The sequence below is a fragment of the Lichenostomus cassidix genome, chromosome 18, assembly GCF_008360975.1.
Source record: "Lichenostomus cassidix isolate B80296 chromosome 18, HeHo_3.0, whole genome shotgun sequence".
NCBI classification, from domain to species: Eukaryota; Metazoa; Chordata; class Aves; order Passeriformes; family Meliphagidae; genus Lichenostomus; species Lichenostomus cassidix.
Window position 1 is genome coordinate 4,163,943 of NC_139498.1, and position 16,931 is coordinate 4,180,873.

Below are 16,931 nucleotides of genomic sequence, written 5' to 3' on the forward strand. Positions count from 1 at the left end.
CAGGATTCAGTCAGGAGGACAGCGATCCTGTGTTTGCTGCCTGTGCTGGAGATGCCTGGAGCAGCAAAACTGGGCATTATTCAGCTGAGCTGCTCACCCTGCCAGGGGCTTGAGCAAATTCCCCTCTCTGGGTATCCAGGAGAGGGTAAGAAATGCTCTGCTTTGCAGCTGTGTGAGGCTTCCTCCCTTTGGCCATGGCACAGCCCGGTCTGTAGCTCTGCACCTTGTCACTGCCCATGGGGACAGACTGTGGAGGCAGCAAGCCTGAGGACAGCACTGCGGACCTGAAGCCGAGCTGCAGAACCATGTGGACTCAGGCTGGGACCACAAACACACGCGAAATGCTGCTTAACTGCCTCCTCCCGAATTCAAGCTGAAAGCCGTGCGGGGATGCATCCAGGACGAGCAGTCGGCGTCGCTCCGCGGCTGCTTTGCCGCGTACCTGACACAGCCCTGCATGAGGCTGGATTTACGCTCGGTGCATCTTACATCTGGAGACAAGCAGCGTGCGGCTCGTGTGCTGGAGCCGGGCCAGGGTTAAGCCCCAGTAGTCGGAGCTGGATCCCTGGTAGCACTCGTGATGGGAGGTCAGGCGCAATGAAAGAGCCCTAGTAGTTTGAGAAGGAACACACCAGCACCTCTCCTGATGGGAGGTCAGGCGCAGTGAGCAGGAGGGCCCCCCTCGTGCTGGCAGCTCCGTTCCAGTGTTTGGCTGGGCTCCAGAAGATTAAAATAGAGCCTTAGACTGTCCCCTCGGCAGCACTGCCAGCCAGAGCGCTGACAATCCTGGGGTTGTACTCAAACGTGAGTCCCTCGGGAGCGTGGGCTTTACCCTAACAGCTGAGGCACTGAGTAGGTCGGAGCAGGCAGGGTTGTTGCTCTTGTGACTCAGACTCGAGGAAGAGAGGGATCAGGATGGAGCCACGAGAGAGCAGGGGATCAGGACCAAACTACAAGGCACAGAAGGGGGAAGGAGCAAGTGTGCCCCAGAAGAAAGCCTGAAAAAATCCTTGTTCTGCTGGGGCTGGTTCAAAGCACGTGTAGGCATGAGAATTGGGTGTTCCACTGTTAGCGCCTGAGTTCTGATTTAGCTCCTTTCTATGACCATTTCAGGAAAGACAAGATAAGTGGAAAAAAACCCCCACAACAAAACAAAACAACAGTTTTCTTTCTCAAACATTTAAAAAAAGTATTATGGGAAAAGACAAAGGCTGTGCAGGTTCTTGTGAAGAGCCTTCATGTAGGTGGAAAAATCTTCTGTGGTCCAGAAATGATCACAGCTGAGGGGATCAGGAGGCACATTTTCATTTCTGTGTGACAAAGGGCTTCAACAAAACGCCCGATTTTCAGAAGTGAGGAGCACTCCCAAGTACCACTAAAACCAGCAGTAGTGGAGAACTACTAATCCTACTGATTAATTAGGACCAATTAATTAATATTTATTAATTAAAAACGTAATGAAAATAGAAGCATTTTTATAGCCTTTTTCTAAAAGAATATATATTTGTTTGAAGAGAGAGACTGAAAAAAGCAGTCTGGGGAGAAGAAGAGCAACCTGGGGAAGAGAACAGTGAAGCTTATTAATAAAGATTTTTTTTGTGTGTTTGCAAACCAAACAAAAGCCCCAAATCAAACCCAAAGCTTTTATTTAAAGACAGAATTAAAAAATGAGTTAATAGTTTGCTCAGAGAGATGGGAGTTTATATAGGTCAATACACTGAAGTGGAACAGTGAAATGGGTATCTTTTGCTGTCAGAAGAGCGAGTCAGAAACATGCCTAGAAAAGTTTGTAACTTCTTTCCAGTTGGTTTAAAAGCATTTCAGTAAAACAGCAGAGAACACAGAGGCAAGTACAGAACAGCACTGTCCTTCATGGCAGACGTGTTGCAAACGTCTGGGAGAATTGCACTGCTCACTCACTGATCTGAGAGAAAGAAGAAATCTCAGCTCGGGGCAAGCAAAACATACAAACAACCAGGCTACAAAAATGCGTGGTACATGCAAAATGCACCAGAGGAACTGAAGTACATGCACACGAAAACACTGCTTTGTCTCGCAGTGTTTACCCCAGTTAATTTCTTAGGTCACTGTACATGACTAATTACTTGCATTTGGTTTTTTTTTTCTTTTTTCTTTCTTTTACTGACTTAGTAGAAATGTGGAACTAATCTCAACTTTTGAAATTAAAAATCAAGGAAGCAGAAATGACAGACATGTTTTATCTTACATTTTGAGAATTATTTTGCTCCGCTGCTTAACTCCACTTTGGCTGTGTTTTGGTTTAAATATTTCCCATGGGTGAAAATATCCAATATTAGTCCAGTGACATGCTGTTATTTTTGAAGCTTGCATTGAGCAGGGATGTCACAGCTGAAATGCAGGCCATGGTCACCATGGACATTGCCACATGTACCTGTGCACAAGCTAGGGATGATGATGCTGGGATGATGCTAACCAGGAAATTGTGTCCCTGCTGTGCCACAAGCTCTCTGTGTGACTTTGGGTGTCACTTACTCCAGTTATGACATCATCTGGTTGTTAAAACACATTGAGCAGCCTGTCTGGCTGTGGGACCAGGGGAACCGTGACCCAGAGCAGAACCCTTCCAGTTTCACTTCAGCATTCAAAATGGAGCTGTTCTTATTTCTCCTGCTTACATACAGCACCCGAATTCTATCCTGCATTAGAAGGGACTTGCTTTGCTTTTTTGTGTACAAAAATATGTGAAAAATATTCAATTTCTGTTGCCTTTTATGGGAGGGTATTTTCACCCCCAAACCCTAGAAGCCATGCCTATTTCATTCAGGTTTATGAATTAAAATAAAGATTTAGAGACCAGATTTGAAAGCTTGGCCTTAGAAAAAGTCGCTTTCCAATAAAAATAAAGGAATTCAGGGAAAAACACAAACTATGTTCAGATTTCCTGGGATTGTAAAGTTCACATATGGGGGTACTTGATGATGGTCAAACAGAATATTTTTCAAGAAATACTGTTTAAAGATTATGCACAAGTGCATGTGGCATTTAGGATCATGTGAGTGTACACACCAACATTTTTTTGTTAATGAGGGAGAAGACTTGAAGTCCATAATTTTAGAAGATCACAGGAGTTGTAAGAATGCAAGAGCAATTCAAGTCTTCTAAATCTTGAAAGAGCTGAGTTTCTATGATATTAGATCAAACAAAAAAATCTATGTTAAGAACATTTTTATGACAATGATTCACTCAAATAAACTTAAGATTTCTTTTACCAACCAATCTTTTTTTTCTAAAATAGTATTTAATATCTGCAGTTATAAAAAATATTTGTAGTCCTGAAAATTATTTTTATTGTCTACTTTATGTACTATACATGCCTCTTTCAGGAATTATTAAAGAAGCATGAGTCATACGGCACTCATTTACTCTTGGCTCTTGGCCATCCTCAATATATATTTTGCTTTTTTCAAACCATTCACAGGTACATATGCATGAAAATATTGTAGTGTCAAGTCCCAAGCTCACAGTTAGCACAGCATACATTGTTCATTGAGATATTTACAAAGTTTTCGAGCACATAAAATTGTGCATTATTTTGTACCAAAGTTTAAACTTTAACATACGCTCGGTTGCATATATAGCAACAAGTTACAATAAAAATCTGAACAAAGACAACCAATAAACAGCCAAATTGCTATGTACAAACAAGGCAGGAAGCAATTAAACACTGCCTCGCACATTTCACTTAAATTACTTTTTCTCAGAGGGGAAAAAAACAAACAACCCCTCTTCCCCTCCCCCAAGTCCCCAATAACCCTATTAAGTCTTCGTTTTTATCAGCAAAATGACTGGAACTCCCACTGCATTCAGTAGGGGATTCATTTGCATAACATGGGAGAGAAATTTGGTCCCTTTTATGAGGAGCAGTAGTGAATTATGCAGTGTGGGCTTCCCCCAGTGCCACAGCAGCATGGTTGGGCTCACTCTGAGCCTGGCTCCAGCAGTCCCTGCGACCTCCAGGGGAATATTCCATGAGATAAGCCCCCTTCCTTCTTCCTTACACATCTAACTTTTACACCAGCAGAAATGTGTTGTTTTCATGGTGACTCCACTGGGGCAGCTCTCAGGTGACACAGAGCTGTGAGTCAGGGAGTGCTGCTCTGTACATGGTCTGTACCTGACCCAGCTTCAGTGGAACTACTCTTCATCTACCCTGATGCAAAACACCCTGGAGTGAGGTCCAAGGACAGCAGGACTGGGCCCAAATGGACCTTTACATGAAGTAAACCACAGAAAGTCCATGCGTTCAGCTTCAAATCTGCTTAATAAATTACTACAGTTCACAGTAATAAGGTAGATTAGTGCCACACCAGCTCTTCCAGTGTCAGATCAGTTTCACATAGCTTTTCCAAGAAAGAAAATGAGAATAAGAACATAAAAAGTCCGTTCCTGTTTTTTTGACAAGCTGATTAGGTGGTTTTCTGTAGCCTAGTGACAGCCAAGCTTTGTAACACATGCCCCTGTTGTGGGATGACTAGTGTAAAGGCTGAATCTTGCCCAGGATGTTATGGTGTGAAAAGACTGAGGAAGGTATTCCAGTTTGCCTCTTTTTCACCCCAAAACCCAGACTGAGGACCAGCTGCTGGGTCAGAGCTCACAGACACTGGCACTGAGGAGAAGTGATCTCTGAGCTGGTGGGATCTCTGCAGCATCCAGCAATGATGCTCCAGAGCCTGATCAGATCAATGCAGCTCCTCGTGGCTTTGCAGAGCTGTCCTGGTGAATGCTGCCCTGCCTTTCTGCAAAGGATGTACAGGGCCAACAGCTCCCTTTCTCACTTCTGGGCATGATTCAGCCTTATGAATTCTACTTTATAGAATCCACAGATAAAGTATACTTACAAATAGAGCATTCTAGTTATTGAATGTTTTTCTGTAGTGGAAAAACCAGAGACCCAACCTGATAAAATCTCCGTTGTCTGAAAATTCGAGGCCTGTTTACTAAAAATACTTTTTGCTGATGGCAAAGTTCAACACCTTAGAGAAATTCAGAGCAAGTTTCCAAGCTGTGTACCCTATTTTCAAATACACTATACCCTTGTTGTTTGTAAGGCTGTATTGAAGTTTTACATAACAGTCATGAGCCGTGCATTTAAATACCTTAAAAGAGTTAACCAGCAACTTAATGCATTTCTTTATACCATAGAGAATTTAAAGATGTACCATCTCTTTCCAAAACACTCTAGACAATTTTTCAGGATAAAATATTCCATCTCTTGTTTCCTGCTTTAATGTCTATATTTAAAAACATTTTTAATAGATTTCTTTGTGGCTTACTGTGTAGAAAATCCAATTGTGAGTTAGTAACTAAAACAAAGTAAAGAACACAAGCATGGGAAATAAATGCTTGAGCCACAGGTGTCTTGAGACAAACTGTCCATGTGCAGACTGCTTTCCTGTGAATGCAAGGAATTTTGAGTGTACACCTTGCAGTTTGCCTAAATCTCACTTCCTACCAACAGAAACAGGAAAGTTTTAGACCACTAAACAGGGAGATATATTCCACATTTTATTTTTCTTTCTGTGGAGTCATAATATCAAAGCACTAAATTCTTTTCTAGCCAGTCCCAAGTCATGGCTAGAAAAAGGAGGGACTGGGTTCAGCCCAGAAGAAAATATACTCCCTGGAAAATACAGGACAAAAATTCTGGTGCAAGATGGATGAGTGAGAGAGACCCAGAAGTTGCAAAGCTGTCTTGAAAGTACTCTTTTGAGAGCAGAGCTTCAGCTGATCCACAGTGATCACAGGCTCCTTTGTGCTGGCCTCTGAAACTGGTGTGGTGCAGGCTCTGAGCCATGGCACTGCCCAGCTCTGTGCAAGAATCCTTGGAGAGGCACTCGAGCTCAGCCAGGAGAAAGGGTTCCCCATAATTAAAGGTCTGGGTTCCCAATTTTCACTTGATTCCAGGCTATGAGCCTTAACTCAGCTCTACTCAGAAGAGTCACTGGTGGAGTCATTCTGTGGGGTGGGGATAACAGTGCTGTGCTTTGCATTTTGCAGGATTCTTCTGAATTGCTGTAGTTGCTTGTGAAATGTGTGTGAATGTTCCTATGAGAACTGCAGTAGAATTGTGATTTGTATTATGGCAGTACCTGAAAGGCACTGCTTTCTACTATTTATCTCTGGGTAGTCATTACTGGCTTTTTAAGGAGACTCAGAATAGGTTGGGATAGCAATTTTGAATGAAGAACATGTACTTTTACCAAAAGATGTGTCAGTGGTTTATGGCCAGAAGTATTTAAACCCAGAACTATCAATTAGTACTTTGACTATTAAAGTTTGTGGAAGAACCTTAATCTAGAGGCAATAGGACCAAGGAAACACATCCCACTGGCCACCACCTAAACACTACTTCCATAGCAAGGTTAAAACCAAGACAGGGTAGATTTTGGCTGCAATATTTGCACTCTCAGAGTCAAATTTCATCTCAGCACAGAAGGTTATGATGAAGTCAAGCCCTTCCTACCAGTAAAGAATCCAGTGCTTTATTATGTACATGAGTGCTTCTGGAAAAGTCCAGCAGTAGGAGCAGAAAAGAGATTTTTACATCCTTATCTCACCAGCAGTGTGTGCCTCTCTGCTGGAGATTTTGCTACTTCTTGCCCTCACTGTTCCTGACAAGCCAAAGCAAAGTGAGGTGGATTTAATTTAGGAGCATCTTGTTTAATCTCATCACTTCCTGCAAAAACATACAGCCTCAGTGTATGATTATTTTATTCTTTAATAATTTTATGGTAGTTTTCCTTAGAGGCGAGACAGATCAGGGGAGCCTGGGTGAGGTGCTGGACACTGGAAAACTGTGTCAATTATTTTGGCTCTGCACAAGAGCATTCCATTGTTTGTCTGTCCCTGGTGAAAAGCCTTCTGCTAATAAACAGAATCTGCAGTAGGCAGCTGTGAGTGCCCTCAGTGACAGTCAGACATCTCTGCTTGGCTCTGTGGTGAGCCAGGCTTTCCCCATCCCCAGTTCCATACAATGTGTGCCCTTCTAGCTGCAAATGGGCACTGCCACTGCTGCTCCCCCTGCATCTTCTCACCCACAGGAATTCTCGGTGTGGGTCTTACCCAAACCATGTGGGAGTGAATGGAAATCTTTCCATCCTCACTTTGGATCAGGTAATGAATGAGTATTTTTGGTGCAAAAAGTGAACTTCCCACTCCCAAAAAGAGAAGTTACAAATGTAAATCCCTTACAGAAAGTTTTTGCCCTTCCTATCACTGCAAAGACTCTTCTTGGCTTCCACATACTGACCAAGCATAAAATAGTGAATAACATTTATTTTTGAATTTATGGATTGAGTTCACAGGGATTTTAATAGCACTGGGGTTATGGAAGTGCTATTTTAATAAGGACCACAGATCATGGGCCCAAATCCTTACCTTTACCTCAAGGACTTGTAAACTCAACTATTTAACTCAAATCTCTTTATTGGGGGCCTTAGAATGTATCCACCTGGAGGCTGGAAAACCGAAAGGTAGAAGGCTACGCAAACACGGAGTGAGGGAATTTAACCAGCAGGAATGTGGCCTATAAAATTAAACTTCAAGAACTGTTTAAGAAAAATTAAAGCTTGTGCAACAGCTGGGATTTCTCTACACATTAGTTCGTTTCTTAGTGACTCCAGTGTTATGGTTCTTGTTAATATAGATTTCATTTTTGAGATCATCCTCTGTAGTGCTTCAAGTCTTACGGTGATTGCAAAGGACAAAATTTTGATTCACTCTGATCTGCCTTTACACAATACAGCATGATCCCAACCCTCTTATCATATTAGTATTTATTTGGGGCCCAAAGAAAAAATCTTAGATTCAAACTGCACCCCAAACTGCCCTAATCTGAATTGTGAAAATATCCTAATTTCAGACCTGGTGATCAAATACCCCTGGAGTTTTTGGTGAACATTCAGGAAGAAAAATAGAGGCATTTCTTTCCAATGGATGTGTGAGAGTGATGCCAACACAACAAAATGTGCTTTTGTGTGATAGGGAGAAGAAAAGACCAAACTTTGCTTCCATCTCACAGAGACCCTGCATATTGTTCCTCTAGAGCCTGGCCTCATTCTGCCTGCTCTTGAGCTCAAACGTGCACCTTCTAAGCTTTAAAAATAACTTGCTACTTAAATAATTTGAAATCTAAGCTCCTTGAAAAAAAAGAAGTGATAATTATGTCAGGCTCTGACACCATTCAGAAATGGTGTTGACTGCATTTTCTAGATACTGAAAGAATTTTAATTTAAGTGACCAGAAACTCTGGGTTATCTGTGTTACTAGACCAGTTAGCATTTCAGTTATATCCAACCTAAATCCATTCAAGAAAAGCTGAAAAGCAGAAAAAATTACAGGAGATGGTGGAAAACAGGTCAACAGAAGTTTAGGACACAGTCCTAACATGAGGACACCAAGAATGTTACAGCTTCTGCTAACTTGCAGGCAGAACCACTCATGCTTAAAATTCTGCATGCTCAGAGAAACATGGATATGAAGACACCACAAAACCTGATTAGTGGATTGCACATTGTTATGTGGTAACTGTTATGACTCTACCTGCAAACCTGCAGATGCCAGCAATTATAATGCTCACATCATGACAGATGATACTTCTGTGAAACCAGCAATCTGGTGATGAAGTCAAAAGATTAGGATTCTTTAGGGTGGCATGAGTTGCCATTTCAGGAGCTGGATTTTTACAAGTGGTTTTGAAAGTATGGCCGTTTTGAGCATAATGCTCACATCTCATGTGCAGTGATGGGAAGCAGTGCAGGATTCTGGGGTCAGAGGGTGCTGCTGAAAACTTCTGGGACAGCAGAATCCGACTGCTCATCTGGACCTGTGATCTGTTGCATAGCACTGTGCACATCTGTGTGTTCCACAGACTCTGTGCTCACCGCCCAGGACTTGCCCTCTTCATCCACAAACGTTGTTTCATGAGGCTCCACGTGTATCCTGCGGACATCCTGCCTTGGGTCCTCATACTTGCCTTTGCCATCCTCTGGAAGGCTGGATGCATGAGGTATGAAAGTGCTCCGAGACCCATCCATGGGAATCTTCACCTGCTCGCTGGAGGTAGGTTCTTGAGACAAATCTGGAGATCTCATGAGATGCTGGGTGTAGACACCTTCTGACAGAGAGCCTGACTGAGTCTCGCTGTGCACTCGCAGCCAGCGGTGCTGCCGGCTGAAGTAGTTGTAATGTTGGTGTTTCCCCAATTTTTTTTTCCCTAAAAAGCCCAGTGGCTGCTTGGAGCTGGAGGACTTGTCTGTGCTTTTGGGTGTAAGCCCAGATATTGTCAGGCTGCTCATCTGCTCTGTGCAACATTCAGCACTGCTGTCCAAGGCACCACACTCTGTCAGGGCTTCCCTCAGTGACAGGCAGGGCTTCATGTCATGGGCTTGGAGCACGTCGGGTGCACTGCCACCCAGGCCACTGCCAGCCTGCTGGGAGATGTCCTGGGACGAGGAGTAAATCAGGTCTAACTCCCTCGGGCTCAGCGCGTCACTGGAGTCGTAGTCGCTGTCGGTTGGGAGGAACACCTCGGAGCAACCTTCTTCATCTGAGCAGGGCTGGGAGTCTGCAAGGACAACTGGTTAGCACTAACAAGACAAGCAGGAGAAATTGCTTAACTGTCATTTACGTGGTTTTTGTTTTAATTTTAAATCTGCAGTGCTGGAAATGTATATGTTTCCTCTGTGGAATTGCCTTGGGCTGAGGTGACAGCAAAGGCAGTTGGAGGATTTATCAGGGAGGATTTATCATGGAGAAGTTACAGATGTGTTAGACGGGTGGTGGCATAATTAGGAAAACCAGAAATAATTAATTTATTATGTTAGGGACAGGAAAAAAATTGAATTTGGAAATAAGTTCTGAAAGGATCTGTTTTCTTTTATCTTGCTTTTACTAAATTTCACAGACATGGAGATTTGGGAGAGAGAAAAATCTCTAATCCAGGTTCTGTTTTCATTAAAGATGCCAGTTGAATTATTCTAGATTTATATCTGTGTAACTGTGGGCAGAAGGCAACTGTAAGTGTGGTAAGATGCTCAAGGCACAACATGGAGGTTGATGAAAAAAACTGCCCTTTTGCTCATCAGGTGCATTATGTGTGTTCAAATCCAAAACAGACACACGTAATTCAAATGCGAATTTGTGGACCAAATCTCACACTGGTACTGAAATCACTGCTGTCTTTTGGCTTCAGAATGATCAATAAGATAATAAATAGTGGCATGTGTGATAGAATGGATTGATGCTCCATTGCCCTGGATAGTTTATCTTAAATTCCAGGAATCAAACATAGATTTTGTATAGTGCTGGCTGTTCACTTGCAGCTCATGGAAATCTGCAGGACAAGATAATGCTGCAGTTTGCACACTGCCAGAGTTAAGGATTATTCTGCATTCATGGTAGTACAGGGAAAAACAGCTCAGGGAGGGGTGCTGAGAAAGAGCACCATTGTCTAATGGAGCAGAGCAAAGCAACAGCTTCTTCAGGCTTCTTTTCTTTTAACCTTATGAAATCTAATCAAAATAGATTTATTAATTTTTCTTAACTGTATAAAACTGCCAGATTGAAACCTCCCCCAATTATTATTACCAAAATGGTAATGGCAGCTGTTTAAAACAGCATCTCTTGCTTTTGTTTCTACTTTTTCATTTCCTTGTTGCTTAAAGACAGTTCAGCAGAACTAGGGTTTATTTTTGCCTCAAAAGTTCTTATTCTGTTAGCAAAATGGATGTTCCTGTTTCCTTTGCTTAATTTTTATTTGCTGTGATCCATTTCTTTCATCAGTTTAATTTTCTGGCTATGCAGAGAAGCAATAATGGTCAGTGAGGTAGGTACTTATTTGTGTAATTTGTGTAATTCAAAATGCTTTTCTAAAACACTGAGAACCCTGAGATATGTGGAAACCACTGTTAAACTGGACTATTGGCATTAAAATTTGCTCTATCAAAACAAAACAAGAAGGGCACAAGAAAGAATTGCTGCAAAGCAGAGGAGCAGTCAAAGCCTGGAAAGAAAATTGCTGTAATAGCAGAGAAACAGAAAGTGGTAAATGGAAACTATGGAAAAATCTGAGTTAGATTCTGTCAGATTAATGAAAACTGTGGGGAAGAGTAATAGATACATGAGTGATGAGAATGGGTCAATAGCTTTTGCTTAGAAACTCATGTCTCATCAGTCTAATAAAACTCTGAACGTGTGCACAATTAATACCCAGCCATGCTCAGAGCTCTGAAGAGTTTTGGTAATTTTCTTTACCACAGGCTCTGCAGCAGTGAGGCTGGAATTGGGACAAAGAGAAAGCTCCCTCCATATAAAATAGCAGATTGTTGGTGTAGGCAACAAATGAAGCAGTCAGCTTTCACCATGGATGGATTTGACTGGAATTCTAGACATCACGGAGAAGACAGTGATAGCATTTGTCCCTTCCAACCTGTTCATTAAATGATCTGGAACAGTGAATTGACAAAGTTGGCTGATGATGAGCAGTTATTTTGAGTAGCTGAAAGTAAAAAATTATTGTAAAGATTGTAGAAGGATCTCAGAATATTGAGTGGCAAATGATTGGTAAAATGATTGTTAAAATACTTGGCAGGTATGGGAAAGAATTTACTCCTTTTATAAAAAGACATGGAAGAACTGTTATAATTAAAAGTGAGTTCAGAGATTGTGCTTGGTGAACAAAGAAAAAATTCTCTTACCACTCACAGCTTTTCTCCTCTGGATTCTAGGCTCTGGGGAAGGGGGAGGTGAAGGAAGACAATCTAGATGTGAAGAGGTTGAGCTCATTTTCTTTTGGGAGTGTTCTTCTGAAAGATTCACAAACTTCTTTATGGGCAGGCCTGCTGCTGGCTGCTTGTATCTTGCATACTGCAGTGCTTCTGTGATCCATCTCATGTCCCTCCAGATCTCATCAATTTGCTGTGGAGAAAAAAATAGTGAAAAAGTACAGTTAAGTCTGAGTATTAATTCTACCTAAGTGTGTACTTTCTTCAAGTGGAAAGTAAGTGTGTAGTCGCTGTCAAGGGAGAGCAGCAGGATCCCCTGAAAGGACATTCAGATTGAGGCGGTCTGAACTGATTTTGGTTAAGAGGTACCTCAATTAAAAATGTGTAGTTAGAAGGGGTGAATCCAGACCTAAAGTCTGACATGGAAAGAAAATGAAAATTGTATTTTGATGGAATAAAAAAATTGATCATTTTTTAGCACACCTGGAAGTTGGTTTGATTCTGTACTGGAATGAAAGTGAGACTTCTGGAGCACCTTTGCAAACCCAGGGTGGTCAAAAGCAATTGCTCAGGTCAGACCTAGTTTTTAACAGACAAAGAACATACACACCTGTGGATACATAAATGGAGAGCAGAAGCACAGCAATGAGCCAAACTGCAGTTTCTCCCTTATCATTTTGCTCTGCATACATTTTAAAACTATAAATCTACACAAAAGCAGTTCTAGCACATGCCTGTTGATGGCAATAAGAGACAAGTGCCTAAATCAATAGCAGGATGTAGCTTTAAGTATCTTTGCAGAGAGGAAAGATGCTGTTTAATGAAGAGTCTTTTGATAATGGAACACTTTCTACATCTTTTAACATCACCTTCAGGCCATTCAAGATCTTGGATGGCTGAGCAAGTGTTGCAACCATCAAATGACAGTAGCTGTAGGTAAATATCCTCCTGCTGCAGTGTCCTTTCTAGAACTTCCCTCATACTTTTCCTACAGAAGGTTCTGCATTTAAAGTGAGCCTTCCTATTAATATTGCGGTTTGAGGGAATCTGCTTTGCAGTTCCACAAGCTACATTCTGCAGGAATGCAGTGAGAGCCCTGGGACAGTAATGGAGAGGCAGAAGTGAGGGGTACTCTGTGCAGGGATAATTGTCAAAGAGGGGAGTGACAGAGGGATCAGAGAGTGACAGAGGGATCAGAGGCTGCAGACTCATATTCTAAGATGACTTCTCTTGGCTGGAGATACTTCACAAAATACATATTCAAAGTGTGAAGTTTACTCCCAAGGAATGCTGCAGATGCCAGATTTCCTAGGGTAGTGCCTGATGAGCTGTGTTGGAGGCAGGGTATCTGGATAGATGGATCTTGGGTTTGACCTAGTATGGCCATTTTTATGTAAAGGTGAAATCCTGACTCCAGTGATGACAGTGCAAGCCTTGCCACTGAGTTAATTTGAGCTAAGAATATACATAAATAAGAATAGCAAATGGTTTAGAGATTAATTCATAATCCTGCATAATTTCAAGACTTCAGTGTAGCTCCATGAAGAGAATGCCAATTAGCAAAGATCTCACCTATTTGATTCTAGAGATTTATACATCCTTTCTGTGATCCTCCCTCAACCCCAAACAAGAACCATCCTGCATGCAGTTTATTAAAATGCAAATCCTTTTGGTTTTGCCCCTGATGCCATTCTGCAGGACATTGTAATGAACTGTGGCTCTTTTACAATTTAGGAACATTTGAAGCATTACATGATTTAAATTACAGCCTTATTTCAGTTCTAGTTTTAGTGTCTATAGATTTCTTTCCTTTCTGTGCAACATTCTGGTAAAGGCTCCAAGTACCTTATCTTCTGCTTGGTTTTTCTTTTCTTCTTCTTCTTTTTTTTAATAATTCTTACTTTTCAGTTGCCCTCTGACTCCTTTTCAGAACTGCATTTATATAGACTCCCTTGCTCTTTACAATGTTTGGTTTGTGTAGTGACTTCAACACTGTCTTAGATCTGGGATCACACAAATGCTCTTGCGGTTTCGTGGTCACCACTGAAGATTGCGGTATGTGGTGGGCTGAGATATTTTTGCCAATAGGTGGAATACAGCTGGTTTTCATTTGAGAGGAAACCTGACAAGCCTAATACACTGTCACAATAATTCAGCACAAAACACTGAAGTTGAAAATGTTCTCCCGTATTTTCCCAGCGTAGATATGTGACTCAAACGCTTTGGAGAAGAGGAACACAGAGCTGTCTATACAGTGCTTGCATATTAATATACTGATTATTTGGTTTGATGTGAAGGATAAAAATTTTCCAAATTCTCCTGCACACTGTGAGAAAGCTACATTTTCTGAGGGTGGGAATGGGAGGTGATTGAGAGGTGAAATTACAATGGATCTTCCCTCTCTGCCCTGCTACAGGTAGCCAAAAACTCCGAGTGGACAAGAGAAAGAAAAAGGGGATCTTAATGCAGAACAAAGAGAAATATTATCCTCTTGTTCATAGTTGTGGAGGGCCAAACATCTTGTTTGTTTAGGGGACAAATGGTTGTTTTGGTCCCTATTCCAACAGAGGATAGCTTGAATGTTAAGAATATAGAGCTGTAAACTTATCTGCACCTCTCTTGTGGAAAGACAGGTCAACCATACCCATAGATATCCTCTGCAAAGGTCATGAGCTTTATCTATAAATAACCATTTGCCAAAATGGTTTGCAAAAGGACAGGCTTTGCTATGCTGCACAATGGGGTGTTTGAAGAGCCCTGAGTTGAGTAGATAAAGTCTTGATTTGGGAACAGTAGGGGAAAAACAGGGTGAGAGGCAGAGAATAAGCAAATTAGACAAGAGTGGTAACATTGGTGATCCTCCTGCACTGTGGGACTGAAACAATGCCTCTGCATGGTGCTGGCCAAGCTCACAGCTGCTTTTGGGGCCAGCTTGACATCTGAAATGCAGAGCTGCGTTCCTGAGCGTGATATTGTTGATGGAGATTGTCTCCACAACCCAGCCTGAATTTTCATTTTAACTTCTTTTAATTGCCACCTTATCGCAGTGAAAAATGTCCTCAGTTCATACAGACAAAGAAAAACTCTTACCCAAATGAATGCCCAGACATGGTGCTAGCTTACCTCACGTTAGATGGGAGGGAGTTTTACAAGCAGACTGACACATTTCTTTATAACAGTCTAGTATAACTGTCATTTGATTTTACCCATAAAAATCCGTCTATAAAAGCAACAACTAAGGGGAAAGCATGTTCTGGGTTTGAATTTCATAAAAACAGAATTGCACTTTTGATACAACTGCTCTTTTTATGATGTCTGTGAATAATTCTCCATTTAGATTTCAAATTACAGCCCCATGCAATTTTTAAGAAAGCCACCTTAAAATCTCCTCGGAATAGTCAGAAACAGACTATTACCTGTATGTAGTCTATAACTTGCTGGTGTCTTTGTTTGGCTGCAGCGACTTCACTGTCTGAAATTGCTTCCCTCAGGGATTGCTGGGTTTTCAGAGAGTCCAGCTCTATGACAGCAGAAAGGCGGCAATACAGGCTTATAAATTTTTCCTTGTAACAGCAAAAATGAACTGTGAAAAGACCAAGTGCAAAGGAAAATCGTTACATTCTGGTTATGAAATATGAAATCCTTAGCTTTCAGAACACAAATTTTATTAAATATAATAACTATCTCTGGATGGGTTTCTTTAAGCTAGAAATAAATAATACAGGCTTCAGTTCTCTCATTTACACTGGATTTACTCTGTAACTTCACTGATTTCAAAAGATTCATTTCTAATTATATCTAAGTGAAGGGATAATCTGGTCCTTAGTATGCAGCTCCAGAGGCTATCTTGCCCTTGATAGCTTTAATCAGAAAGGCTGTTTCTGAGGCTTTTATAGCTCATCATTTCTTTTATCAAGAAAGTAGTGACATGACTAGAAAATGAAACTCATCTGTTATTTTTTTTAATTGAGTGTTTCAGAAAGAAAGGATCATTTTGAAGGCTGATGACTTTCTCTTGGGCTAAGCTGGCTTAAATCAGGGACTTCAATATAAATGACTCAGCAGGAAAAGCATTGCAATGATATCACAGTTTGGGGGAAACAATTAAAACTCTTTTAGGTGTTACCACACATCATCCTCTGCACTCTCCTGCAGAAGGGAAACACACAAAGTTCAGACATGACCTCTTGCTTTGTGTAATTTGACTTTGGAGCAGCACAGAACTATCTGAGCTGTACCAGAGCTAACAGAGACAGAACAGCTACAGTGCCACGGAGCTTTGCAAATGTTAATTTACCTGGCGTGTTAAATCGACATTATTCCAGAACTTGCCACCTCTCAGGCAAAACTGAGCAGTTACCTCTCAAATGGCAGTGCAGACAGGCTGAAACTTGCTGAGGGAGAAGAATTTTTCAGAAATACTTCCCCATTCATTGGTGCTGCAGTAAATGCAAACATACAGCATGATCTTGTTAGAGCAGCGAGTGCCAGTCGGATTTACTGCTGCTGCTCTTCTGCACTGGGGCATGGCATTTTTCAGGGTGCTCCAAGGGTAAAATGCATATATTCTTCTCATCATAAATATTAAAAAAAGAAATAAAAACGGTGTCCCATGTCTGCTTATCCCTTACAAACAGCATGATTAGAATAATTGAGAAGAATTTGTCGAACTAAGAGATGCAATCACAAAAACATTGTTAGCATTAACAATAAAGGCCTGATCTGAGCATAGAAATCTCACAAAAAAGAGTGAAAGAAAGAATTCTACCTCCTGGTTTCAGCAATGCCTAGATATTGCAGGGATCCAGTGTGAATAGTGTGTGGTCTTACAGTACATATGCCATATGTGGTGGACTCTTGAGTGAATTACAGCCGCGGTTTCGGCTCCAGTGCTGAAGTTTCGAGCCTTTGTGGTTTTAAGTCAGACCCTTTAATGTTACTTTAACAAATGTTACTTCAACATAGTCTTTTGTGGTTATGCAATTATATAGTTGGTACCCACCAGCTAATGGGGAATGGAAGCTTCTAATATTTGAGATGTGAATCACAGTCACTTTATAGAACATCAGGGATACATATATAATAAGTCATATTGAAATGTCATCTGTCTTTGGCCAGAGGATTGCTTACTTAAAAAAAATACTCAAAAGTAAAATTCAGCTTTCC

At 41.4% G+C, this 16,931-nt stretch overlaps 1 protein-coding gene across 1 annotated transcript in view; it reads right to left on the reverse strand.

Annotated features, from left to right (window-relative positions):
* Positions 1–1,629: 1,629 nt before the first annotated feature.
* ANKFN1 (ankyrin repeat and fibronectin type III domain containing 1) overlaps positions 1,630–16,931 on the reverse strand; it is a 109,848-nt gene continuing 94,546 nt past the window's right edge. Inside the window, exons 17-19 of the mRNA XM_085077582.1 lie at positions 15,182–15,348; positions 11,739–11,958; positions 1,630–9,607 (exon numbers count right to left, since the gene is read on the reverse strand). Of these exons, the coding sequence (XP_084933708.1) occupies positions 8,811–9,607; positions 11,739–11,958; positions 15,182–15,348 (1,184 nt within the window). The 3' untranslated portion in view covers positions 1,630–8,810. The remainder of the gene's footprint in view (positions 9,608–11,738; positions 11,959–15,181; positions 15,349–16,931) is intronic.